A 27,226-nucleotide genomic window follows, 5' to 3' on the forward strand; every position below is an offset into this window, starting at 1 on the left:
TAAACTTTACCTCACTACTGCTTGTTTTTTTATCAAAGCTCCTAAAATTACCATCTCAGAGTTTTAACTAGATTTAACATTTTTTTGGCCTGTTTTTTTAGAAGTTAATTCTTTCATCTATTCTGTCTCAGGTAGATAACAGAGGACAGGTTATGATCCCTTTACAGTTTTATGCTTTAAATTCTAGAGAAAATGACAGTGAGGGGGTTTATGTGAAAAACCACCATAGACTCTAAACACACCCTATCAGGAATCACACTAAAGGGGGCAAAGAAATGAAAGGTGGTGTGAAAGAGTGAGTGGTGCTGAGCATGAGGGGATAATTATGCTTAAATACTACTTTCTGGTTGCAATGCCTCAAAGAAATCTACAAAACATTTGCTATGCAAATGCAGAAACATTTAAAAAAGCAGACAGTTGGGTATATAACACCCAAATGGATATGGGGATGTTCTTTTAAGTGTTTAACAGGTGACTTGAAGCTGGATAATGAGTAATGATGCTCTGTCCATAGGCAGACAATCATTGAAAAGAAGAGGAAGACCGTGATATGTTTCCCGTGTGATCTCTTAAGGATATAAATTCTATTTTTTATCAAATTTTTTTTATGTTAGTTGTATTTTCAATCTACTTCACACTTTTCATTTCAGTGTTATTGTATTTTCATAAAACAGCTTCAGGACTTCAGAGAAAACAAGTTTTGCAAATTGAAATCCTTTAAGATTTTCTCTAAAAAACCTGCTCTAATTAGATGAAGGCACTTCTTCATTACAGGAAAAGTCTCTCATTCCACTCTCATCACCTGACGCGATGCTGCGCACAGTGAACACGTGCCCCTGACCAATCAGCGCTAAGGTGGAGATCGGCGCCGGACAGACATCTGATTGGTTTACTCAGCGCTCAGTCATCCGCGCAGCTCTACTGTTGAGACTCTCGTAGACCAAAAGCATTACCTAAGTTTATTATCTTTACTTAAAGGCACAAGATTTAAAGATTTTAAAAAGAAGCTGTAACATTCTCTAGAAATATGTTACAATTTAGAACCAAAAAAACGCCAAAAGCTAAAACCTCACAAAACGAACTAATATCTTAAAAAACGGACGTCACTGTTTTGTGACAGCTATTTGTCTCAAATTCATCACCACGTCCCCATGAAAAGTGTCTTTTTTGCACCCAGCTGTGCGTCAAGTTTACGCACACCCCTCCTTTCTCCCGCTTGCATCCACTCTCTCACTCCACACGCACGACCACATGCACGTCCACACACACGTGCCTATTTTACGTGGGAGAAAGTGAAGAAAGGGAGAGGGGAAGAGAGAGAAGGGAGAGATTCCAGGTCTCTCTCTGCTGCTCTCTCCACTTTGGGTACTTGTACCCAGTCTGGCTCAATGGGGCTTCAGCACTAAGGGGTTAAACGCAAAAATAAAATATATGTATTAACCCCGTACCCCTTTTAGGTTTTATGCATTAACACAGATAGACAACGCACCAAGGAAAGTCTTCGGCAGAGAGGTAACGACGTCTCCAGAGGCGTACCTTTTTGTCTGCTGCCTCACAGACGGTTCAGTCAGGCTCCCCTTGTCGGCTGGATTTCTGTGAGAGGATATCCACCATTCCCCAGATTCACAGATCGTCCAGGCTGGCAATTTACTGCAACACTATGGATATAAGAGATTGTCCTTTCCGGAAAAAACGAAGACCGTGGCGCACGAACTTCTCATCATTTGCCTTGTTCACCGTGGCTCTCGTTTTGTTCCAAACAACGGTAGTTTTGGCAGGTAAGAATGTGATTCTTTGTAACTTTCTGCGTTTCACATTTGAACAAAGACAAACATGTTTAACACGTTTAATGAGTGCCAATCAATCCTGGATGTATTTATTCTTGTTTTAAAAAGAAAGTGATCCAGCATCGGACCCATGCGCACCTGACTTGTTTCTTTGCTTTTCCTTCAAGAATCAATAATGTACCGTGAGCTTCATAGAATCAAACTGTGTTAATCGTTTGGCATTATTGCATAGATGCTTATTTAAGGCTCAAAAGTTTTGGTCTTGTGAAGAAAAATCCTAAACCTGCTTTATTTGCGCTTTCCTTTTCATTCCAAGAACTTAACTGGCTGGAGAACGACCCCTCTGAACTGCTGTGCAAAAACTGGATAAGAAACAAAAAGAAATGAACGAAAAATAGTCAGTAAGAAGAGGGTTGTTATGCCCATTTTAAAAAGAAAGGGAAAAAAATAAAACCTTTTATTTATTTTTTTTGCTCCATAAACCCCACAACTAATTTTGTGGCGTGGTTTGATCTGGCTGTTGCGCATTCAAGTCACATAGATCGTTGCTTTCACGCGACTCTCAGTCGCACGTGCGCGTGAACGCAGTGTTCCGCTGACAGGTGTCATATCTACTGGAGTGATGATCGGAAATAGTTGTGTTTTTAAATGGATTTTAGATGTTTATATAGATCTTATTACCATGTTTACTTAAATCATTTTTTGTTTAGAAATGAAGCTTTGCAGATGTTCCTCAGTTTGATAACACCACTGAAGAAATCCATTGGATAAAGTGATAAAACATTTGTTTTGACACATTTGAAGAAGCTTGTTCATATGAATTTCTCAGACTTAGTTTAGACATTTGTGTAACTTGTGCTGTCTGGGTTGTGAACGCTGAGAGGTTCTGTGCCAGTTCAGCCTGTTCACCAGCGCGTCCATCTCTGCCTCTTCCTCTTGAGGCATTCTATAGATATTTGGTTTATTTTTGCCATATTTTTCTAATAACTGACCTGATTAGATCAGCTTGTAAACGTTTTTCATTGCTGAAGAATATGATTTTCTACTGACAGCATTTCTGCTTGGTAATTGTTTGGATTGAGATTATACATTGTGATGTGCATTGTTTGTAAAGCGTTCACCCTCTCGTCCCATCAGAATCACCACTGGACCATCATAGTTTACACTGGAATGATCTGTATGTGCAGCAGTTCCCTGACCCTCCACTAGTCGTCTTTTAGTTATTTTAAACACAGAGAATCCATTGATTCACCTGAGTCCAGATCAGTGGAAGTCTTACAGTCAATCTATGGTTTTAAATTCATTACAGCAGACTTTTTAGGCAAGTTAAGACTCATGTTACACGTTTTAGCATAGAAATTGAGGAAGATTGGGTCTGGTTTTGAGAAAACTACTAGAAGTCATGTGCACTGGTGGAAGTAGTTTAAGGGAATCTTTTAAACCTCCATCCTTTTGCAAATTCTTTGGCCACATTTCTGAATACATATAATAAAATTGCACCCGCCTGTGAGTACTCTGTAGCTGATATTTTTACCGTTTATGAATAGGTCATGGTAGTGGGGCACTCGGACTCAGGGGTCTGGAGTGAAAGCTTTTAGTGTGTCTGTGTGCTTTGAAGGCTAAAGTTCTGTTTTTGTTAGTCTGTATGTAGATATTTTTTCCTAACCAGGGCCCCAGCGTGAATGTGCCTCTGTTTGGTGCACATATATACATGGCATTTGTATGGCATGTAGATAAATGCCTTAATCACCTTCTGATCATATCAGTTTTAGTAAAACATCATACAAATGTACGTTTGCAGTGGGTTGGACCAGTGTGCACATGTGCACGTGTGCCCCCGTGCACACACTGACACTCAACAGATGTTTGCAAACTGTAACGGTGCCCCACCCAGGCAATGAAAGACCAATTTAGAGAAAGAGTGGTCAGAAACTTCCATGGTAATTCATTCTTCTCTGGGACAACGAAGAAAAAAGGAGAAGGAATGGAGGAGTCATCCTTCAGAGAGCAGCACACCCAAAAGGCCATGAAACTGGGTTTTGTTGAAAGCACAAGATCATGGGGCAATATTTTCTTGACACGGATGTTCGTCAGCCTCATTTCAAAGCAGAGAGTTGCTCAAAGGGCACTCTGTCCCAGCCTGGCTAAACATAACATGGCCGTGCTCTCCTTCTTTTTCTCAGACTCTGTGCTGGTGAAAAGAGGCTCTATTTGAGGTGTAGAGCAGCTCATTCCAGTGACTGTATGGCAGTGTGAGGTCCGGCTTTCTGAGGGTGATATTTAACTCAAACTGGCAATTGTGACATTGGTTCTACAGTTTTACACCATCTCACATTTTTTGTGAGTGTTTTAAATGAGCCAATGGGTGTTCAAAGTTTCAATTGTCTTGTTTCCCAGGTTCAGACCAAAGCCCAGTTCTGGTAGACCTGAACCTTCTGTGTTGATCTTCTAAAACGCATTGATGTTTATCCGTTCTGCTGAAGATGGGATTCAGACTCTGATCCCTTCTCCGTCCCCATCAGTTTTGTGGAAAAGCCTGTTGTTACTTCTTAGTGAACTTTTTTGATTGTTTTTTTAAAGTATTATTAAAAGGGGATCTATAAAGGTTTATCTTAACAAATGTTTCTCAAATTAGATTATAATTTGAAGTATTTATGTCCGTCAGTTTTGACAAATTTTCTCTTAGTAAAACATGTAAAACGGAGCTGTGGACAAATCAGGAAGCAAAATATACAAGTTTACTAAAAACCTTTCTAGTTTGTTCTAGTTAGAGTCTATTTGTCATTTGATTTATAACAAATGAATGCTGTCATAGTTAATTTGAAGTTCTGATCAGGAGTCTTTCTCTGATTTTAAACAAGGGCATCTGGCGTAAAAATCTCTGCCAAGCCACCTGTGCAAATCAGTGAAAGCTAATTTGCTGTTGCGACGCCCGAAGGGATATGCCGAAAGGTGAACAACAGCTCTAGGTTTTAAATTGTTCATTTTTTCAGGGGTCCTCCTCAGGATTTTTGACATTTTCTCTGGTTTAGAATCAGTAAAAGTGCTTCACATCCTGTTTTTCCTCAGTCCAAAATACCAAAACATGAGCACCAGACTGTGGTTTTAAGATCAAAACTCACAGAAGTCAAAGCTAAAATATGATTTAACACGTTTAGGCCTCAGCTCTAAACCATTACATCCCTCAAACTGTAAACTTTTAGGAATGTCTCATCCCAGACAAAACCACTTTAGCAATGTAGACTTAAAAGAACAGTGAGAAGAAGTTCCCTTTTCCTTGGTTTTATAGGTGATGATTTAGTGGTTTGTGTGAGTGGCCTCGTTCCTCAGAGACATTTTGCTTTCACAGATGATACAAGTATGACAGGCGAGCGTGCCAGCCTCATAATGACAGACTGTCTGTAGAGGATGCTATTCCTAGTCACTGTTATTTAGCTGCTTCTAGGAAGTCAATGTAGGAAGACATGGAAGGGGTTCTTTCAGTGTAAGTGACCACAGTCTAACCTGTGCAATTGAAATTTAAAAAGTAACTTTTTGAAAAATATTAAAAACCACTGAATATAAACAAAAACACTAAAGAGTCATAAAATGTCTTCAGAACTTTTGAAAGAATGAAAACTGATTTTAAGTTTGGCACAACTTTGTAGCAAGATGTTTTTCTTTTGCATCTTCCGCTGAAGAGGTCAGTAGTTTTCTCTAATCTTTGCTCTTGAAGGAAAACCATTTTAAAGAAGCTGAGGGTTAAGACCGACCAAACGGCACGTCCCAACTTGTTGGACTCCCTTCTGTGCCCTCCCTCTCTTCCTCCTCATCTCTTCACATTTGTTGCTTTGATAAAGTTAAACCTTAGAAATTCTCAGAATGTCGTATCTCTAACATGCAGGGAGTTTCCAGATCTCCGTATTTGCCCCTCAAAGACCATGCTGTGATCATAATTATTATAAATTCTTGTCATCTCTTTGTGTAGTTCTCTTTAATTACTGTAGTCTGACTTGGGAACCCGTTTGCTCATCTTCGGTTTGTTGTTTGATGTATCTGAACATTTTAGCTGCACATTTCAAAAGAAAGCCTGCTCGTATCAAAATAATAAATGGAGCTAAAAGAAGAGATTTGGATCTCGACAGGTTTTACTGAATTGCACTGGAGCAGAGTCTGTTTGAGTGTGGCTCTATGACATATGGAGCATCTACAGACAGATGTGAATATAATGAGATGGGTTTTTTTGCCTTTCATGAAAGCAATCTCAAGATTATTTTTCATTTAAAAAAGCTCTATGGTAAGAGAGAACTAGAAATCAAATGTCCTGTCTCAGACCATAGTTGTAATTTAGTTCTACTTTTGGGTCAGTTTATATCTTCTTTTTATAGTTTTTTTTTCTGGCAGAATTTTTCCTTGAATATCCTTTCATGTTGAGTATTTAAGGTCTTGGGATTTGCAAACTAAGCACACTTTCGGCTGAAACGTGTAGTTTTATCAGTCAACAAGCCGCACCAGTGACTTGAAGACTGGTTTGTAATTTGTGAGCCGGGTAACTCTCAGGTTCACATGATGGTACATTGCAGGGACCCACTGACACTCCTCTGGCCAGGCTCTCTGGTATCATGAGGCTCAATGCAGACCTTGTGGTGTGAGGGATCTGCACCAATCTGAGCCTGCAGCCTCCACAGCTGAAGGCAGACTAGACTGCTAGCTGATCCATCATCAGCAGAGCTTGTAACTGCATTTCAAACCAAACTAAGATGCACATGGGAAGCCCAACAGAGTTAATGTTGACACTAATAGACATCTGAAGAGAACTGATGAGAACAGGCATAATAATCATAAAATTGAGGTTTTATGACTGCTCTTCCTCTTTAGTTTTTATTCTTGAGGCTTCAATTGTCTAATTTCAGCAATATCTGCTCAGAGTGAAATCTTGTTTTCAGGTAAAGTGGTGCCTCACCCCTGCAAATGTACAGATTTTTTTTATCACTGTCTGCTTTCTGAGAGAACCTTCCAGACACCAATAATATCTTTATGATTATTAGAGCTATCCAGACAAACCAAACGCTCAGCTTAAAACCAAAAAATCATTTCTATTTGAAGAAAAATCTCTCAGTTCAGCATGAAAAACCATGATGGATTTTTTTGTCTGCAAGACATTCTAAATAAATCATAAACATACAGTTCCACACAGAAAATTATAAACTGCAAGAAAAGTGGTGCTCATACCTCCTACGACTGTGGTTTGCTGGATGGATGGAGAGACAGCTGGGGACCGACTGAGCTGAATTTGAGTCTATGGTTTTCAGTTTTATACATTTGTTTTTATGTTTTTTCTATGTGTAGTTTATCATAAATTTTTTTGAACAGTTTGTTTTCTTTGGCCATCCTCTGAATTGGACAGCATCTCAGTTCAGCCTTCTGCCTTCAGCTGTTAGGCAAAGCACTCGGTCAGTAAATTGGTTAGAATTTGTTGGTCTGTGTTGGTGAGTTATTGTGTGGTCAATGTAGCACATCCTTCTTGTTCTCTGTGTTTAACAATGTGTTTGTTGTGTAAAGGTGAGAGGTTAGGGGTCAACGTGTCAGCTAGAGTGTGTGTCTGGTATTTGCCACAGCTGTGCCAGAAAAAGAAAGGGGATACACACTCACACACATACACAGACACATACTCTCACACAATACTCATGCAAATTTTCAGATTTTGAGCATCTCAGATAATCCCAAATCAAGAGTTTTTCTTATAAAGACAACTTCCTCACATCTCGGACCAGCGAGAAACTGTACATTTTTTGTAACATATATATGTTACTTTATCCCAACTTTGTTTTAATTATGTTTGTCCAGATTTCTCTTCTACAGAGAAATAAGTGCCATCTGTTGATGGCATGAAAAATGTAACATATTTCAGGCTTTTATGGTGTTCAGAGGCCCTTTTTGACTTTTAAAAACCAAGTTGAGTTCCTTTGTTGAGCAAATCTTTGTCACAATCCATCCTTTCTGACATTATGTACATAAAGGGATGCTTGTCCAGTAGTCTTGTTTGAACAGAGGTGTGTTGAAACAGAATCATCTGACATTACTTTTCATTCTCATAAAATATTCGTGTTCTTTAATTCTGTGAGCAAAATTATTCAGATAGTGAGTACACAGGTAAAATTTGGGTGTGTTTAACTTCATGTCGTTTCAGCACACCAACAGGCCTCTACGGGATCCTTTGACACTTCTGTGTGCCACCAGGTTCATTGAGACTGTTATAGCTCCCTCTAGTGGTGATACTACGAGCCGCAGCCTTCAAATTATTTTTACAGGGGTCTTGCAGTTTCAGGAGCACACCTCATTCTCTATTTTAAAGTGTGGTCGTGCCAGGCGTACTTAATGTCAAGTTGTAATGAGATGGCGGTTTGGGTGTTTGCTCAGTCAAAGGATTTCAGAGCTTAGAGTTGTAGTCAAACAGTGTGGGAACTGTTTCAGTCTGGAGCACCTGTTGAAAAAAACAGGCATTCCAAACTACAGTGTCCCATTGTGTACCAAAGAGCATACCATTATGTCCAATCATTTTTACAGTAAAATTAATGTTGTACTTGTTGCTCGGTTTAGGGAATGTACTCCAGGAAGAGAATTGCAGCCAAAGCAAGTGGCCATGGGCAGACAGCTGTAGTTTCACTGCGTTTACTTGCTGTTTCCTGTCTTAATGACAATAGAATAATTGACTTGACGTACTTGTATCCAAAGACTTCTTCCATCTGCAAGTGCTTGTGGTAACATAAATAAATGAGGTGTGAAAAGTGAGTAGAAGAAAAAAGCTATTTATTTTTTTATATTTTTTTTATATTTTTCTTATCTGGTCTCTCTCTACCTTGTCAACATTCGTTTGCGCTGCTCCTCATCTTTCGAGGTTTATAGGTGCGCCTTTCCCTGCCTGGCCTGTGTGTATCTCTGTAGGTGCCGTGTGTTATTTCTTGTGGGTGTGCTTCTGTTGTGATTGTGGTCCTACAGGCAGGAAGGGCCCCGGCTGCAGATGTGAGCTGGGCTTAGGAACAGAGTGCCACATTGTGCTGGACGTGCTGGGGGAGCTCAGGCTGCAATCTGATCCAGTATCCTGCCATCACAGAACCATACTGTCTACTGTCAATGCCTGACTCCCCCAAAACACGCACACACATACAAGGACACACACATGACTGTGCCTGAATGTCTCTTTTTTTTTTGTCTCTCTTTCACTCGTTGATCTCCTTTCCTTTACCTGTATAATTTGCTTGGAACATTCCTCTGCTGGTCTGCTGAAGTCCTCATTTTATGGAAAACATGATGTCCTTTTAGTTCTAGAGGTTCCAGACTTGACGTTCAAATTTAGAGAACTTGGAACCTAGATTTTGTTTTATCTAAATATCTTATTGAATATACCAAAACCTAAAAGATATACTTACTTAAAATGATGTATCACACAAAGAAGTCCTTTCATGTATCCCTGTTTTCTCATTTTATTCTAATTTATTGGAACTTGATGTGTTACCTTAACTGTTACCGCAATCACCTTATCTCGCATTTGAGGCTGCCCCTCTCTCCAACTATTATCTTTTTTTTATCCTTTAAACTGTGGCATGACAGTGATGGGCTGTGGTCTAGACAGATAAAAGCAGTAATAAGACATCTTTACACTTCTCTAAATATGACTAACCTTAAGCTTGCTTTTCTAACAAGAGCTGTGTCTATTGAAGAAAATCAGTACTCTATTTTACTTGAATTTAAATTTATTTATTTACATTACTTTATTCATAAATGTTGTTCTTTTTTGACTGATAGAATTGACACTTCAGGTAAAATATTCTTCTCAGTTGGCCCAGGGTTTCTATAGTAACGCATCACTAACACTGAAAGCTTAGTTTGGAAAACATCCCAGCTGTGACTGAATATAATCATCTGTTTAATTTAAAGATGATCCTAATGTGCACTTCAAACAGACATGTTTCCAACACTGATGGAAGAGAGAGTTCTGAAAACTCTGACATGATCATGCAGTTTAAGCTTTAAAGCTGTCATAGAATTGGTTCAATGATGCACAGCAGCGTAACAACATCTCACTACGTTTCTCCGGTTGCAAAAAGTGCATGTGAGCCTTGTGTTTACATAGTTTGATTGTGTGTTATGCTTGTTTATAAGTCTCTTTTGAGGAATGCAGCAGGGCTCAGAGCAGCTCTGGAATTTTTTAGCACGGGTAAAATATAAAATATAACATATATACAGTACATATGTATACCTCTGAATGGGATACATATATACAGTATATGCTTTTTTTTTTTTTTTTTTGCAGCTACCAATATTTATGTGAATAAGACTTTCATCTAACAGTCCAGTTAAAACCTATTCCCGCATACATAATATTTCTGTTTTTATTGTAATGGGCAATAATTAAACAGTATGCTCTGTTTTTAAGCTGTATGAAGATGACAGCAGTTTAAAGGTGTCTACAGGCTGCCAGCTTGTACAATTCAGACTGTTTTTTTGCTGTTAGTGTCCTAATAAAATAAGTTTTATTTAGCGCAGTTTTTTTTATATCAATCAAATACAAAACCCCCTGTTAAGTAAATAGATATCTGCAGGATTATTTCAACAGCCACACATTTAAACTGATTGATGAACGTACGCAAAAATGACCACTTAGTTGTAAACTGATCTTTTTTTTCATCCAATCTGCTTTAATCTAGAATACTTGAACTCAACAGCAGATTTTAAGAGGCGAATAATGCCCTTTAGACCAATGCATGAATTATACATTATTCATGATGCTACCACAACAGTAAACTCCTTTAGTGTGAATCTTTGAAGTACATGAGTGCTCATGTGAGCTTCTTTTACAGCAGTTATATTTGAAGACATTTCTGTTGCTGAGTCAAGCGTGAGATTTTTCTCTTTAAAATGTATTGCAGAACCAAATGTCATTTCTGAGGATATTTGGCTGAAATTAGGTCTTGTAACAGGCTTCTTATCAAATTTCATTTTAATGCATGGAAAGGATAAATAATGGCTATGCAGAAAACTTTAAAAAAAAAACAAAAATAAAATAAAATAAAACAAAATAAACACTCCTGAATAGGAGTGTTCCTACACCAAGGTGCAACAAACTGAAATGATCACATAATCACCTGCTATCACCTATTAACAGATATCAACTCTGGTAAAAAATCTGTGTTGTCCATCTCAAAATGTATAAACCTGAATTTAGGACCGGAAATTATTTTAAAGACTTGTAGTTGATAACTGTTCCAGAAAGTATTAAAAAATAAATACTTTGTAAAAAGCCACTGATTTTGTGAACTGTCAGCTGCTGCATGTTCAAATAATTTTTCAAGTCTGTTAATGTTCTATTCTTGTCTTGGCTCATCAGATCCAGTGGACGTGCTGAGAGCTCTACAGGTTCCCTCTCTCCCCGAGGGTGTGAAAAAAGTCCCTGGTTTCTGCACATCTCGCCGCTCTAGTAGTCCTGATCATGCATATCGCATCACCAAGAAGGCCCAGATCTCTGCCCCCACCAAGCAGCTCTTTTCAGGTAAGCTTCTGAAGAACAGGAATTAAGCTTCTTTTAACATGACTTCCAAACATTTTAAGAATCTATCTCTAGAATACAAAAACATGTCATGCTTTCTATATAGACAGAGCTAGTACTTTGATTGTGTATTGGGGAGTGAATATTTCACAATTTATTTTATTTTTAGTTTACATTTTATAAACTTTACTGGATGTGTTTTGTCAGACACAACATGCATTGTATAAAACTGTTTGTAACGACTTAAGATTTAAACATAAAAAGCCCTGATAAAAGATGAAGTATTTATATAAAAATTTTTTCTATATTAATGTTATCAGTACCATAAACAGAATCCTGCTTGCCAAAGTAGCCAAAAGCCTTTTTTATGAATGCTATCATCAAACAAAACTTCTGAAACAGGATCAGAGCTCTAAGGCTAAATATATTTATACATATATTTATATATATTTATCATGGAAGAGGAAAAGATAATACTGTAATGAAGAAATATACATGTGTGTTACACAGTTATACATCATAACTTAAGTACATTTAATCCAGATTTGATGTGTTTCATAGTTGAAAAAAGTGTCTCATTTCAGTTTGTCATAGAACTTTAATGTATTTACCGGTAAGCTGTTATATACGTATGGCAGATTTTTCAAATAAAATGAAGCGGTTGTTTTGTAAAATTTGCAATTTTCCTTAACCCCCACACCTCCTCTACACAATTTTGTCTCACATCGAGGGGTCAATAAAAAAGTCTAAAACAGGCCAAAGCTTAGTGTTAAGATTACTTATCATACAGGTAGTCTTTTACTTTCTCAGCTTCATTGAGCTGTTTTCATTTAGAAACATGATCTCCAAGTCAAGAAATAAGTCTTGTCACAGTTTCTCTGTGTTAATTCTGAATCACCTCCTAAAATTCTTTTTAGTCAACGTTGAATTCCTTTTTGTATTTTCACACTACTACTTTTTGTTCATTTGTTATTATCATTAACCCCAAGTTTATTTTTTTCTGATGAATGCATGTTTATGAGAGTTTTCCTCTAATCCCAGAACAAAGTTTAAAAAAACGATGTTTGTGCCTAATCCCTTCATGAATTGGACATTTGTCCAGTTTTGTTTTTGTTTTCATAAAACATCTACACATCAGCCAACGACCAACTGTTGATTGTCCAATTTCTTTTCTGTCCTCATATTTTGTCCGTTTTTCCTCCACAGGGCGTTTCCCGGAGAACTTCTCTATCATGGCTCTTGTCAAAGCTCAGGCTGGTCTGCAAGCCTTCCTCCTCTCCATCTACAGTGAGCAGGGCATTCAGCAGCTGGGTATTGAACTGGGACGTTCGCCCGTCTTCCTCTACGAGGATCAGAATGGCAAGCCAGCTCCTGAAGACTACCCACTTTTCAGAGGGGTCAACCTGGCTGATGGCAAGTCAGTAACCAGCGACAACAGACTTTATCTGGTAGAAGTTTGAAATTACATGGTTGGGTTTGTGTGTTTGTGTTCTCACATATAAAATAAATCACCTTGATATCAAAAGTCATAAAAAAGGAAAAAAAGCAAGCAATGCTGTCACAGAAAAGTTAGCTAAGGGTTGTTTTTATCTAATATGAAAAGGAAAATGCTTTAAAAATCTTTTTCTATATGGTCCTGATTACCATAACAAACCCAAATAAAACGTTTTCTCTACACAATGGCATCAAGGAGCAGATATTGAATACAAAATAAAAAAATATTATATTCTTCTAATGGTTTTCAAATCAAAGCAAACTTCATGAAAAATTGGCTCAACAATGATTTGGCAGAGGTTTATTTCTACAATACTAATGTTCTGTTTTAATTTTAAATTAAAAAAAAAATTAGATTCTTGATTCTTAGGTATATTTAGGATATAGATCCCTTAACTTTCATTAGTTTAGTGCTGGCTTATTGTGTTCTGAGCTGCATCTGTGCCACATATTTATCCACCTGGAATTCCTTCTCCTTGTCTGTAGGTGGCATCGCATCGCTCTCTCTGTGTCCAAGAAAAACGTGACATTGCTGCTGGACTGTAAGAAGAAGATGACCCGTCCTCTGCCCCGCAGCAATGATGCTGAGGTTGACACTAACGGCATCACAGTGTTTGGAACTCGCCTGCTTGATACTGAAGTTTTCCAGGTCAGAATTTGAAAAAGAACAGTTTTCTACATTTGAAACCTATTTCTTTGAAGTTTCACGAAACAAATTCTGCACTTTCTTTATAAAGTATCAGTTTATATAAACATGTTTCTTCACAGGGAGACATCCAACAACTGTTGATTGCCTCCAATCCTCAAGCTGCGTATGATTTCTGTGAACATTACAGCCCAGACTGTGACTCCCCTCTGCCCAAAACCCAGGCTCAAGACCCCAACACATATGTAAGTAACACACAAGTTGACACAAACTTGAACACCTAAGGAGAACAAAAACTGGCACTTGTGGTCAATACTTGAACTCTGCTATACTTGTTATTGTTATTGCAGTAATTGTAAAATTCAAAAAAGATAAAATACTCATTGGACCAAAAATATTGAATCACATCACTTAAAGTGTAAATGATTTTATATTCAGTTATGATTAATCATATGTTTATTCATTCTAAATGTAAATGTCATCTGTATTTCCTGTAAAGCTGACTTTATTAAAGTTAGCCCACAGCATTTAGATTAAGCCACTGGTATATAAAGTTAGTTTTTGTTAAAATCTTGTAATTTCAGGCTAAGAGATTATTTAAAAGATAAATATTTGTGACAAAACAAAATAAGACTAAATCCATCTTTTTTGGAGTGTCTTTCTTTGCTCAGTTTTTTTTAAATAATGTTACATCTTGTGAGCTGGCGCTCGTGGCTATGAATTCCAAAGAATAGAATAAGAATGAGGACTAGTTTTAAGACCACATAATACAATAAATACATCAGGCAATAAATGTAGTCCTCAGAGTCAGTTTGGGTCATCTGACTATGTCATCAAAGTGCTGCTCTCCTTTTCTGTGTTTCTCACTCATCCTCCTTCTCAGTTTGTATCCATCCACTTTCCTACTTAAACTCACCATCTGTGTGTCCCTGAGGCAACAAAAGAAAAGCAGAGGCTTTTTGACATATCTCTGTCAAAAACTACTCCTCAGCAAACCTACTACAGTTTTATAAACAGTACACTGGAGTGACAGCAGGGGATTAGTTGTCCCTGTTTTCTGCTCTACTGCAATGGAACACAGAAAGGTAGGGAAAAAGGATGATACAGCAGACATCAATTACTTTTTTTTTCTTCTTTTTCATTTTCCTTGCTTGTGTTTTTTAATTGATTTTTGTAAATGCAAATTAGACTAAAATCTAATTTGTCTTCCAGTTTACCTGACCATATGCAAGAGTTTTCATAAAGATGGCTTATAGACTTAGCCTTGTTTTTCTTACTGAGACTGGTTTTGCACAATAAATGCATCATAGGTTTTACTTTTTCTTTTTTTTTTCATTTTAATGCTAAGGGATACGGCAGGAAAGGCATTTTATTTTGCTTTCATGCATTCAAATACATAATCTTTGATGCTGCTTCCATCTTTAATTTAAACTGATTTTAATTCCCCTTGAGCTGGAAAAAGCCATAAACTGTGTGTCTCAAATGCTGTCATGTTGATGCTAAAGTTCGCACTAAAATCATTTCCCCATTCATCAATTTTTCTTGCCAGAAGATGTTTTTCAATATCAAAAATATTTTGCAAGTTGCATAGAATTTGATGAAATGAAGAATGAAAGCATTGCGTTTTATTTGTATTTTCTTTGCTAGTTCTTGTAGTTTATCAACATCCTGGTGTTTGTGGCTTTTTTAGAAGATTCGTCATCCATCTGTTATCCCCATGGCAATCCACTACTTTCTGTCGTGCATTGTACCCTCCTGCCCTTCTTATCTTTCAATTTTTCCATCTCACTGTTGCTCTCTGTACTTTGATGAGGAGCAGGATGACCAAGAATACCCCTATTATTATAACAGGCATTCCCTTCTCCTTTACATCCCTCCCTCCCCAACCGGAGAATCCCAATAAGGTAAAGCGGGAGCCAGAGAAGGAAAATGTGCTGGTTTTGTGGAACACAAGGGAAATGAGAGATAAAAATGTCAAAGATTTAACATATTTTCAATTAAATAATTGTTCTAACTTTACCTTTAATTAATGAAAACCACAGCCTTTAACAACATGTAAGCCTCTCATCTCCCATCACTCCATTATTCCCTCATGTTATTTACATCTCACATTCTTTATTATTGAGACTGTTCTCTCACACAGACTGACACAAGATAACCTGTACTCAATGTGATGTTTTGTTCTCATGTAATTTACACTTTGCCGTATGTTTACATATGTGGATAATGTGTGATCAGAGGTGGCCAAGTTGGGGCACTGAGGAAGTGCAGGCACAGCTAAGAGCTGTGTTGTAATACACACACGCAGGCTTTTTCTTTCTTTTTCCATAGCTAATGTAAATATTTATTCTTATTTTAGTACTATTTTACATGTTAAAACAGTCTTGTCCTGCCCTTAAATCTAACCAAAATGTTTCATGAACAGTAAAATTTTGTCTTAAGTTAAGATTCCAAAAAGTTAAATGCAAGCTCAACTCTATTAAGGCAACTTGGCATTATTTTAAGAAAAAATGTAACAGTTCACTGCCATAAAAAGGAAATTTTGATTTACTTATTGAATGTGTTAAATTGTTGTTAAAGCTGGTCAAAAAAGCATATCAATGCAATGTATTACCTGACAATAGCCCATTCCTTGGTTTTTGCACATTAAGCTAACTCATCCAAACTAAAAGTAAGCAAACAAAAGTAAACCCCTCATTTGTAAATACAAGACTAGAGATTTGATTCATTGAGAGTTGAGAAAGGAAAACAAACATTAACAAAGTATTTTCACTTTCTGTTGCTACACTTGGCTAATATTCTTTGCATGATAATGTAAACAACAACAAACCTCACTTATACTGGTTCCAACTTCATCAAAATATTTTCACTTTAAAATCTTTTGTGTCTTTCATGTTTTTCCTAATGCATGAATTATTGACGTGTTGTGTTGAATGCTGCGCATGCCCCCACTTTTGCATTGAGTTTAAAACAAAAGGGGAACATTAATGCACTTTTTCATATTTATACATGTTTTTGTTGTTGCACATGCATCTTTATGTATATTGCACATCCTAAACAAGCGTGTCCTTCTCTGTGGTCTGTATTCTTTCATCGTAGGAATATTTTTCACTTCAGTCTTCACTTATTGTAATTTTAGCAGCATGTTTGCTGTACAGGTTGAATATTTGTGGTCATTTTAATACTGAGATATTTTTTTTTCTTGTCTAATGTCCTTTTCCTCATCAAATTTAGCTCTGTGTTGATTTCTCTGCATAACTAAACAGCATCAGCTCACTGCCTCATTGGTAGACCAGTAGTCTCAAACCCTGATCCTCCAGAGCTACTGCCCTGCTTGTTTTCCAGCTCCCTCTTCTGTAGCAATCACAAAAAAATCAGAATTAAGTGATCCCAGATTTTGATTATTTGAACAGAACTACTCCATGTAATCAGCAGCGACAAATTATTGGGAGATAGAAAACAAGTAGCTTGAGAACCAGGATTAGAACCACTGTCCTAAGATGTTCAGTGCATCATAGCAGTGCAGCTCAATTCCTCAATGATTTGTGTGTGTGAAAGAATGCATTTTCAACAGTCCGTGTGTGTATTAAGCAGCCAGCTTTAACTGACCAATCACATCCCAAGTGCCTCTGCTAAACCGAAGCCTCCAGTTCCTAACAGAAGAAAAGTGTTGCTTTGTCCTTAAATTTTGAGAATGGCATTACTGGAGAAAACGGCAGAGCAACTAATAAAGGATCAGCTTAAATGTTTTTTGGTCAAGATCACAACATTTATGAATGACATCTGTGAAACAAATTTTGCATTTTGATATTCGGGTAATTGCTGAAATGTTTTTAAAGCAATGCTGTATCCAGTAATGCCTGCACAGTCTCAGTAAATCATCCGAGCCTTAGCCATCTTTATGTCATTGTTTCTTAAAACCATCCACCCTTGTCCTTTTTTTTTCTTTCTGTCAATCCCTTGTTTGTGCTGTCCATCCCCCTCCCAATCCCTTTGTCTGTCTTTGTCATTTTCTACCAACTCTGCTTTTCTTTGTTGATTTGCACATCTACATACTAAATATGTCAACCACACAATGACTACCATATCAGAAAAAGGCGCCCAATGGGAAAACTGCCCCCACAAAATCCCCTCTCATAAAACCCAAACCCACACCATCTAAAGCAAAGAAGACTGGACCATATAAACTAGTTGTCAAACCCCCTTTGCCTACTAAAGCATCCAAGTCAACCAAAACAAAACCCACTGCTGCAGATACCTTTATGTCTAAGATCAAACCAACATCAGCAACTAAATCTAAACCTACAAGTGTTCCGGTTACAAATGGCATTGGTAACAAAGCAGCGCAAAAGAAACCAAACAGTGCAGCAAAATCCAATGGCAATGGAAAGGAAAGTTTAGTAAAGCCAAATAGCAATGGCAAGGATGGAACCAAACCAACAACTCCATCCAAGGTGAATGGCAATGGTAAAGGCAAGATTGTCATTGAAAAAAAACTCGACGTAAAGTTTCCATCTGAGAAGAAAGCCAATGGGAACGGAAAAGCTGCTGTTTTGTCAAAGGAAAAAGCGAATGGAAAAGCTGAAAACAAAATCAGCAATGCGGCTAAGGCCAATGGCAACAACAAACATATGTCTTTGTTAGAAAAAAAAAATGTCAACAAAGGAGCTGGGGGTCAGGCAAAACTTGAAACCACTACAAAACCAGTTACTGAAAAAGTTTTGAAAACAAATAAATTAGAAGCTACAAAAGCACCAAAACCTACAAAAATTTTGAAGCCTCAGCCTACAAAAGTTACAAAAAATCCAACTGTTAAAACTTTTGGGAAAGCTGAGGTCAAACATGCGGCAAAAGTTAAAACATTTCCCCCTAAAGTTTCTACTGTCAAAAAAGTACCAAACAAAACAGTGGTCAAAAAGTTTCCCATTTTAACAAAAGTAGCTTCAACACCCACCCCCCGACCCACTCCACCCAGACCCAGCAAATCCAAGGTGACTGCGGACAGTAATGTCAAATCCCAGCACAGAGCTTTCCCACCGTTCGGCAAGACTTTCCTGAGTGGAACTGCAGTCCCAGGGAAGAGTGCCGCCGGCAGTTTTCAACAGGTACATAACGAGGGTTCATGTCCTCTGTCCCATCTCTCCAGTCTCTTTACTAGCTTATTCTGTCATCTTGGATCTACAAATAGTATCTCCAAGTTTTGATGCCAATCCTTGATGATACGAAAGCTGGTCTTCAGAATGGAATTTGGGTCATAACAAGCAGGCTGCCTTCTCCTCCTCCTATATCATATGAACCTCATGATCACCTCACCATATGATATATAGCTATGCATATTCAGGCATGGCTTGATACATTTTCTTCTTAAGATGTTCTTTACTTCACTTGATACTACTTCCCTCAGGCTGCTGAAACTGGACCTCAGAACTTGACTAAACTCCATGGCTCTGCCTGTTTCTTTTTGAAGAAACTATGAATGAACCAGTGAAATGAATGAGCATTGGTTGCTTTAATACAGAAACTGAAGCTTAGAAAGCACAAATGTTTACATTTCTCTCATATGCCACACAGCAGGACTACTTTGTGACATTTCTACGTCTCTTTTTGAATCCCTGTTTTCTTTCTGACATCTGTCTTCTTGTCTTCTAATATATTTTGTATTATTGAGTGAGGCAGCTTCACAGAAACTGGAGGCAAACTTGATTGGTTTCCTTTGAAGATCAGTGTTATTTTACACTGAGGAGCCAACATGCTTAAGAGAGGAAAGTTTTAGTTCATTGAAATTAGTACCATTCATTCATTCATTCACATGATGTGTGAACGTTGAGCGGCACAATTAATTCACTAAATTATGTTCTGTGAGGCTGCTGACTGAGTTCTTTCTTTGGATTGAGGTAAAACTTAATGTCTTGGAGCATCAAAAAACGATGTTTCCATTTTAAAGGATGTATATGATCTCTGCCTTGATGAGAGCAAATGTTCATCCTTTTAAAATCTTGGCTTGTGGACTTAAAGAAAAGCTATTATTTTTTGTAATAAAGTGAAAGAAATTTGAGTTAAGTTGTCAGAATATATCTCTAAATTTTGCCAGGTGCAAAATTTAAAGCCACTGTTATTCTGAAACTTTCTGAAGTTTCTTTTTTTTAATAATCTGACATTGAGTTGCAAGATTTAAAAAAACGTATGCTATGGGCAACCACAGTTCTTTTAAACTCATCAAGCAGAGTTTTAAAATAACCTCCCAGCCAAATCTGCTTACCTCCTTCCTGCTCTCTGCCTGTCAATTCAACCAATCAGGATGTAGACACTGAAAATTCTGAGGCTGGCCACACCCCTACAGAGACCGATTATTTCTATGAAGGGATGATCCCACAGCCAGAGGGTGAAGTGATTGGACAAGAAGAGATTTCGGTTCAGGTAAAAGAAAACTACACACTAATCAGTGACACACATTGGGTCATCAAAATGACAATAGCAACAGAATAAAATCATTTTCTGTTTGATCTCTCCAAATGATCAAAGGGGATTGGCAAAAAAATATGTTGAGTTAAGCCATGGCATCTAGACTTGAAATGTTTCAGCAACTCAGACAAATGACTTCATGATGAAGTCACTTGGATGTGGGGTGAAAAATTTCAAGAGAAAAAAAATTGAAGTCCAGATGCCATGACTCAACTTCAAGACATCACCTGGATAACCATTTGACCTTCACCAATACAGATGAAACCCAAAAAAACAGCATACCTCTAAGATGGTGAGCCCAGACTTTGTAGTAAAGTGCCTTCTGCATCTTTTCACACTTCTAACCACATCACTGTATCTCTGTGTTTCTTCTTCAAAAGAGAATGCACAACAGTTTCCCGCTCAAACACCTTTATCTGGACCTCGGCTTTCCTAACAAGAAGCAAGATTCATGTTTGTTCTCATGCTGAGATGCTTGTCGGGCTTGTCGAACGTCTTGACATAAGAACAAAAATCTTACCAGATCCAGATGAAAGTATTTGATGTGCAGGTTAATTTACAGAAACAAATGCATTTTTGTTTGAAAAAGAATACAGGATTTAGACAAAACAGACTTTTACTGTGTCGACCTGGTTTTTTTCAGCCAGGTGTGATACTCCTATTTTTCCTCTGTGGAAATATTTGTAGCATGGTAAGATAGTTTTAAGCCAGAGCTGTATTCATCAGTCATCAAAAGTCTTCAGTTTTCTGAATTTTACTCCCACTGAATTCATTCAATTATTGTGTGGCATAAATGGTAAGTACATTGGCAAAATAACCTTGTTTCTGATTTGCAAAGTAGAGTCTTTAACTGGGCGTGTTTTCACAAAGTCTATCATAATCAGTTTTGATGTGTTTAAAGACTATGCTCAAGTCTTAAAAATACATGGTCTTTCTTTTTTACTGACTAATGCAGAGTAATTTAGTTTTGGGCTGTAATACAGAAGCTGATTATTATATGTTTTGTTGTAAAACTGCTAAACAGTGAATCACAAACAGAAGGGTATTGCGGAACCGGTTAGGTTGATATATCGGACAAATAGTGCATTTTGTGGTAAAGCACCAAATTTGGCATGGATGTATCCTAGGATCCCCTGTTTCAGAAAAGCACGATAGCCACAAGAAAAATCCAAAATGGCGGTCATTTGTAAAGATAGCAGCCATACACACCTTTGTAACAAAAATATTTAATGTCTATTTGCCCCAGTCTCAACAATATGGGCTGTTCATGCACAAAATGCGGTCTTTAAATGTGTGGGGTACCTACAGAATACTAGTATATATTTTATATATTTTAAAATCTTTGATTTTCTTATGGCTAACTTGCTTTTCTGAAAGATGGGATCCTAAGTTATCCATGCCAAATTTGGTGCTTGCACCACAAAATGCATGATTATTTCAATAACCAGCTCCATTAGTATCAGCATAAACTCTGTAGGTCCATGAGGTGTGAAAAGAAAGGATCAGTAAGCAATATGAGGCGCTCTGCAGTCTCTGCAGTCTGAACAGATGCCTTTTGTTGTGCTTTTAAATGACATTTAGGTCTCAGAAGGTAAGGCTCAATTATTTGAACTTAACCCCCCTTCCCCATTCATACTTCCAGCTTTTTATTTTTCTTGGCTTGACTTATTCTTTCTCGCTCCTTTTTCTACACCATTGTGGCTTTAATGAACTTACCACAGCCCCAGGTGGAGCCAGAGGTGCTGGGGGAAGAGGTAGATGCCAACAAGGCAGGCGCTGTGGGAGGAGACGTCTTCAATGAGGAGTATGTGACTGGAGATGTGGGCCTTAAGGAATACGACTATTCCTACAAGGACTACAGTGATCCACTTCCAGAGACTGGAAACATTGATGCCTACATGGGCCCCGCTTTGTCCGCTGTGACAGATGAGGGAGGCGTAAGTAATTTTGCTCCAATAGGGCAAAACACTAACAAAGATGAAAACAAATCAGTTTGACCAATCCTGGATCCTAGTCTTTGGGAAATTGTATTCAGTGTCTTTTCAGATGACCTGCTTGAATTTACCATTTGTCAAAAGCCATCTTGATAAGCCTTTTTTTCTTAATGCATTTAGCAGAATAAACCAGCTTAATATCTTTTATTCTTATTGGCTAATTAAACTAAAAACTTTAAACTAAAAACTTTAGATCAAGCTATCGGATAAAATTTGAAGTCTAAAATACTCTGTGCTTTTGAGTTGTGTTACTGTGAAGCAACTTTTCCCAAATTACAGCTAAATATTGGGTCAGCCTTTTACATTATTTTATCTTATACCTTGAATTTTGGATTTTAATTCTACCTTCAGGAATCATGTGAGTTTCTAAAACTTAAGTCAGGTTTGAAAAATTGTTTTTGCTATAACAGAAAACTAATTATAAAAAAAAAGATTTCAACAGCACATAAAGCAAACCTGGAAAAAATATTTGAAAAATTGGGGAAAGAAATTTGCTTTTTTGAGTATTTTGAGTAACAGAGAAATAGTTTTTTTGTACAATTTGATTAAAGCAGGATCCAACAGAGCTGTTCCAGGAAAATATGCTTTTCCATTTTCTTTTAACCTTTTGGAACCCCTTCACCTGTACCATGCTTTAGGTTCACTGATTGCCATTATGTTTTTAATTACCATCCTTCTTTAGGGCATATTTTAAATTAACAGTGGCAAACTCAATCAATCATCAGGAAACATTTATCTGAATATTTTTAAAGGACTAGAATCTGTCCCAAACTGGTTTCGTTTTGTACTTTGTTTAAAAAGTAACTGATGACCATAGAAAGTGTGCTGTTACTGTCTTAGAAACTGGCAAATTCTATTAAGCTTCAACAGAAACTTGAGCTATAACATACCCTGCATAAAAAGGCATTTAAAAGTCGAATTGACTTGAATGCCTTTTATTTATGTATTTAGGTCCAAAAGCCTAAATACAGAAACAAAAGTTCTACAAGTAATGGACCTACAATGTGGAGAAGGACTTCATGGTATTTGGAGGAAAGCTTGTGCTCCTGTGACAAACTAAAACTGTTGTCATTTCAGCCAATGTTTTTCATATGGTTTTCTGTTTCTGTATTTTCTGTGAGTATACACATGCCTCTGTAATGAATGTTCTGTGTTCTTGGCGGCTTGTGCTTTCTCTTTGTGTTCCCCAGGCTGCTGTTCGAAGCCAAAAGGGAGAGAAAGGAGAGCCCGCTATTCTAGAACCTGTGAGTTTCAGCTTGTCTATAGGCATCTTTATCTGTGCAGGTGCACTGAAATTGTTGTTGAGTTGATGAAACAATTTTAAATAACAATTTAAAAAAAAGTCACGAGGGTTCACAGTTTCTTTTCCATGTCAAAGACAGCGTCTGTAATTATGTCCTCTAACTCCCGATATTCCATTACCACGTCCATTAGAGTTTGTTTAATTCTACCTATCTAATTAAACCCAAATTTTTCTGCTATGTAATCAAAAGGGATTAAGACATTTCTTAGTGCAATACTTTAATTATTTTTTTTAGAAACTTGAAACCCCAGATCAAACCCACAGTCAAACTGGTCTTTTAAATTTTAACTTTTAAGAAATTCTGATCTACAAGTAAACCTGCAGTCTACTTGTAAAATTCTCTGCTAGAGATGTGATGATAAATCTTGTTCAATTAAAGCATTACAGTATATGCAGAGACATGTAATCTTGTTTCGCCATGGATTTTACAAGACTATAATATAACATTTAGAAATATATAATCTTTTGATAGTTTGCATCTGAATTCAGGGGTTTGATTTGGATTACCCAGCATTCTGCCTTCACCTAATCTACATTTGAAAGGTTTGTCAAAGGTGTGCAATCTATTGTAAACTTTATTTCAATGTTTAAAAGCTACTCTCTTTACTGTTATGCAAAACAAAAAAATCTTCAGTTTTTCAAGCTGTTTGTTTGCTATATTTTGTTTCATGACTTTTGCCTTGAAACACTTAAATGCAAATACAAAAAAAGCTTCTTGTCCCTATCAACCAGCAATGAAACCAACACTTTTCAGTTTTTTTTATTTATTTTGGATTTGTTTCAAACTTAGTAACCCTCCTCCAGCTTTGATTGTTTATTTTTAAACCAGATTTTTTGTTTTAGGGAATGCTGATTGATGGACCTCCAGGGCCTGAAGGGCCTGCTGTAAGTTAATCACAATTTCCTTTTAGGTTTTCTTTCTTTAATTTTATGACAAATGCAGTTTACTTAATTTTGTCATTTTACTGTGTTACTTGATTGCCAGGTTTGTAATATTTGTTTGCAGTGAGTAACAGAAATCATACAGCATGTCCCCAGCCAACAAAAATGACAAGATGTTTTCTTTTCTTTCTCAGGGTCCTACTGGACCACCTGGACCCTCTGGACCTCCTGGTTCTGTTGGTGACCCTGGAGAGAGAGTGAGTCTATTTTCTCCTTTTTTTTTTTTTTTTTTTTTTTTTTTTAGCAAATTAAGGGAACGTTTAAAGTGATGTCCCTCACCAGTTCTGCTTCTTGGTCGAACTCTGTAGATTTCCAAGCTTTTTAAAGAGGCACAATTCATTGCCTGTCTCTCCTCACACCTGCCAGCTTACCGCTCCTCCTCTCCATCCTACAGGGTCCTCCTGGAAGAGCTGGTTTGCCAGGAGCAGATGGAGTTCCTGGACCTCCTGGAACTTCAGTCATGCTACCTGTAAGTCACGCCTACTTTTTATTTATCTATTGCAAATGAATGACCTTTGGACATTTTCAGAAGTATCTCTTCATACAGTGGTTTGTTTGGGTGCTGCTAGTTTCAGTTAATCCTTAATGTTTTCACTTCTCTTTTTCAGAGAGGTTCACAGTATTTTTTCTTTTGTTTTTGCAGTTCCGCTTTGGTCAGAGTGGAGGAGATAAGGGTCCTGTTGTTTCTGCTCAGGAGGCCCAGGCAGCAGCTATCTTATCCCAGGCTAGGGTGAGTTAATGTTGTGTTCACAATTTCCAATGATGATTTGACATTAGGGTTTTGTAAAAATGGCAAGATAGGATTGCTATACAGATTTCATGCTTGCTTAAATTGTCTCAATATAGTAAAAAAAAAATATTTTCAATAAATTACATGTTTGATCTTTTTCACAAATATTTTTACATAGACCTTAAAGACATGTTGATATATTACCAGCTGTATTCCTTATTTTAAAAAAACACATAAATCTTGCACTGGTAAAGAGTTAAAGATAACAACAAAGGTGATAACATTATTTATAAAGGAACGTTCTCTTTGTCACACAGCTACAGTTCTACTTCTTAGAACAGATATTCAGATTTTACTGTCTCTAGATGGCTCTGAAAGGACCTCCTGGACCAATGGGATTCACTGGACGACCTGGACCTCTAGTATGTAAACTGATAATTAAACCTTTGTTTGAGTTTTTAAGGGTTGTTACTACCATCTATGACATATGATTCTCACAAAGAAGTCTTCATTTAACTTTTATTCCTGTTTTTCCAGAAAAGTATTTACATTTTCAGGAGTAGACTGCTGGAAATAAAAAAACACTTTTTAAAATGAGGATGTTGTCTCTTGCAGGGAAGTCCAGGAAGTCCAGGTTTGAAAGGAGAGGGTGGAGATCCTGGTCCACAGGTACGTTTTTAGCTCAACCAAACCGGACTCCTTACTTCATAATATTTTCCTGAACATTTTAGAAATGTTTTAGTATATTTTACAGTGAACTGACACATTCCACATCTCAACATCATGTTGTAATTAAACATTTCAGTCAAAAACAAGGACATTGGCAACAGACATTCACAATAGACTTCTCACCTTTATCAGGGTCCAAGAGGACCACAGGGTGTGATGGGTCCTCCAGGCAAATCAGGAAGAAGAGTGAGTGTTTCTGGTTACTGTTTGGTATATCATTTACCACCTTACACTTCATAAATTCTGATGAAAATTTTCGGCTCAAACAGGGGGTATATGTTGTCATGTTTTGTGTCAGTCCAGAAATAATTTTGCAGTTGTTTTTAAATAACATTTATTGGGCTGATGACATGATAAGTAAATCAAAGTTTCTTATCCCATCCTCTTGTCTGCTTCTGACAGGGTCGTGCTGGTGCTGATGGTGCAAGAGGAATGCCAGGAGAGCCGGGAACAAAGGTAAAGTAGAGTCTCACTTCTGTCACCTTCCCAATGACTTTATTAAGGTTTGAAAATCTTTTATGGTTGGGTTTATTTCATTTCTGTATACAACTGTTTCATTCCAGTATTATTAGATCATAAACAGAAAAACAGAAATCTTAGATTTTCATTCTTGTAAGGAAAATCACACATTTTCTCTCTGGTCCTAATCTTTTCTTGCAGGCCAATTCATAGTGACACATTGCAAATGTATCACTTCCTCTTGTAATGCACATCCACAGCTATAATGCATTCATATTTTTGCATTGTCTCCATCTCAGGGTGACCGTGGCTTTGATGGTCTTCCTGGTTTGCCTGGGGACAAAGGACACAGAGTAAGTTATACAATGGCCTTGTTGAAATAACAAAAATTGTATTTTTGACTTTAATCCCTGTTGTGAATATTTGTTTACAAGTAGGTAAAGAAATGTATAATTCTTCCTTATTTTTCTCTTTAATCTTGTCAGGGAGATTCAGGACCACTGGGACCACCAGGATCTCAAGGAGAGGACGGAGAGAGGGTACATAGATTAAAAGTCCTTTTTATGTGCTTTCTAAGTTAAAAAGCATCTTTGACTTGTAATTGTGTGTTTGTAGGGAGATGATGGGGATGTTGGACCCAGAGGACTCCCAGGTGAACCCGTGAGTGTTTCAGTGGCAATCAAACAGACTTCACACTTAAACCTTTTTTGACATCTTTATCTTGTTTGTCATGACATATAAACTGAAACTGTGATTTAAAAAAAAAAGTATGCTTGTTTGTTTTCTTTGAGGAATATCACGTCTTCTGAAATGGAGATATTGAATGAAACTGTTTTGGTTATGTTTTCTGCTTGTCCATCTTCAGGGACCTCGTGGTTTGCTTGGACCAAAAGGCCCACCTGGAATCGCTGGACCTCCTGTGAGTTAAACTATTCCAAACCAGTTCATAACTTCATAACATAGGTTCATTTTAACATTTACAGCAGGCATTTGGGCATTAAAAAAGGGTACAGGGGACAACTTTTAACACTATATGTAACATCTACAGTGGGGCAAAAAAGTATTCAGTCAGCCACCAATTGTGCAAGTTCTCCTACTTAAAAAGATGACAGGCCTGTAATTTTTATCATAGGTAAACCTCAACCATGAGAGAC

General features: G+C 37.3%; 1 protein-coding gene across 6 annotated transcripts in view; it reads left to right on the plus strand.

The window, feature by feature from the left end:
• The first annotated feature begins 1,307 nt into the window (after positions 1 to 1,307).
• Positions 1,308 to 27,226, plus strand: part of LOC101154880 (collagen alpha-1(XI) chain) — a 46,216-nt gene continuing 20,297 nt past the window's right edge. The window contains exons 1-21 of one of the 6 annotated variants that reach the window (XM_023959920.1): positions 1,308 to 1,778; positions 11,155 to 11,316; positions 12,520 to 12,730; positions 13,294 to 13,456; positions 13,576 to 13,698; positions 17,545 to 18,558; positions 19,751 to 19,870; positions 21,637 to 21,852; positions 23,100 to 23,153; positions 24,056 to 24,097; positions 24,289 to 24,351; positions 24,549 to 24,623; positions 24,798 to 24,884; positions 25,250 to 25,306; positions 25,500 to 25,553; positions 25,746 to 25,799; positions 26,016 to 26,069; positions 26,372 to 26,425; positions 26,558 to 26,611; positions 26,688 to 26,732; positions 26,938 to 26,991. In XM_023959920.1, the coding sequence (XP_023815688.1) occupies positions 1,661 to 1,778; positions 11,155 to 11,316; positions 12,520 to 12,730; positions 13,294 to 13,456; positions 13,576 to 13,698; positions 17,545 to 18,558; positions 19,751 to 19,870; positions 21,637 to 21,852; positions 23,100 to 23,153; positions 24,056 to 24,097; positions 24,289 to 24,351; positions 24,549 to 24,623; positions 24,798 to 24,884; positions 25,250 to 25,306; positions 25,500 to 25,553; positions 25,746 to 25,799; positions 26,016 to 26,069; positions 26,372 to 26,425; positions 26,558 to 26,611; positions 26,688 to 26,732; positions 26,938 to 26,991 (2,874 nt within the window). In that variant the 5' untranslated portion in view covers positions 1,308 to 1,660. The remainder of the gene's footprint in view (positions 1,779 to 11,154; positions 11,317 to 12,519; positions 12,731 to 13,293; positions 13,457 to 13,575; positions 13,699 to 17,544; positions 18,559 to 19,750; positions 19,871 to 21,636; positions 21,853 to 23,099; positions 23,154 to 24,055; positions 24,098 to 24,288; positions 24,352 to 24,548; positions 24,624 to 24,797; positions 24,885 to 25,249; positions 25,307 to 25,499; positions 25,554 to 25,745; positions 25,800 to 26,015; positions 26,070 to 26,371; positions 26,426 to 26,557; positions 26,612 to 26,687; positions 26,733 to 26,937; positions 26,992 to 27,226) is intronic. The other 5 variants (XM_023959921.1, XM_023959923.1, XM_023959922.1 and 2 more) reach the window with 5 other exon arrangements.

This window comes from Oryzias latipes, chromosome 11 (assembly GCF_002234675.1).
Source record: "Oryzias latipes chromosome 11, ASM223467v1".
NCBI lineage: Eukaryota > Metazoa > Chordata > Actinopteri > Beloniformes > Adrianichthyidae > Oryzias > Oryzias latipes.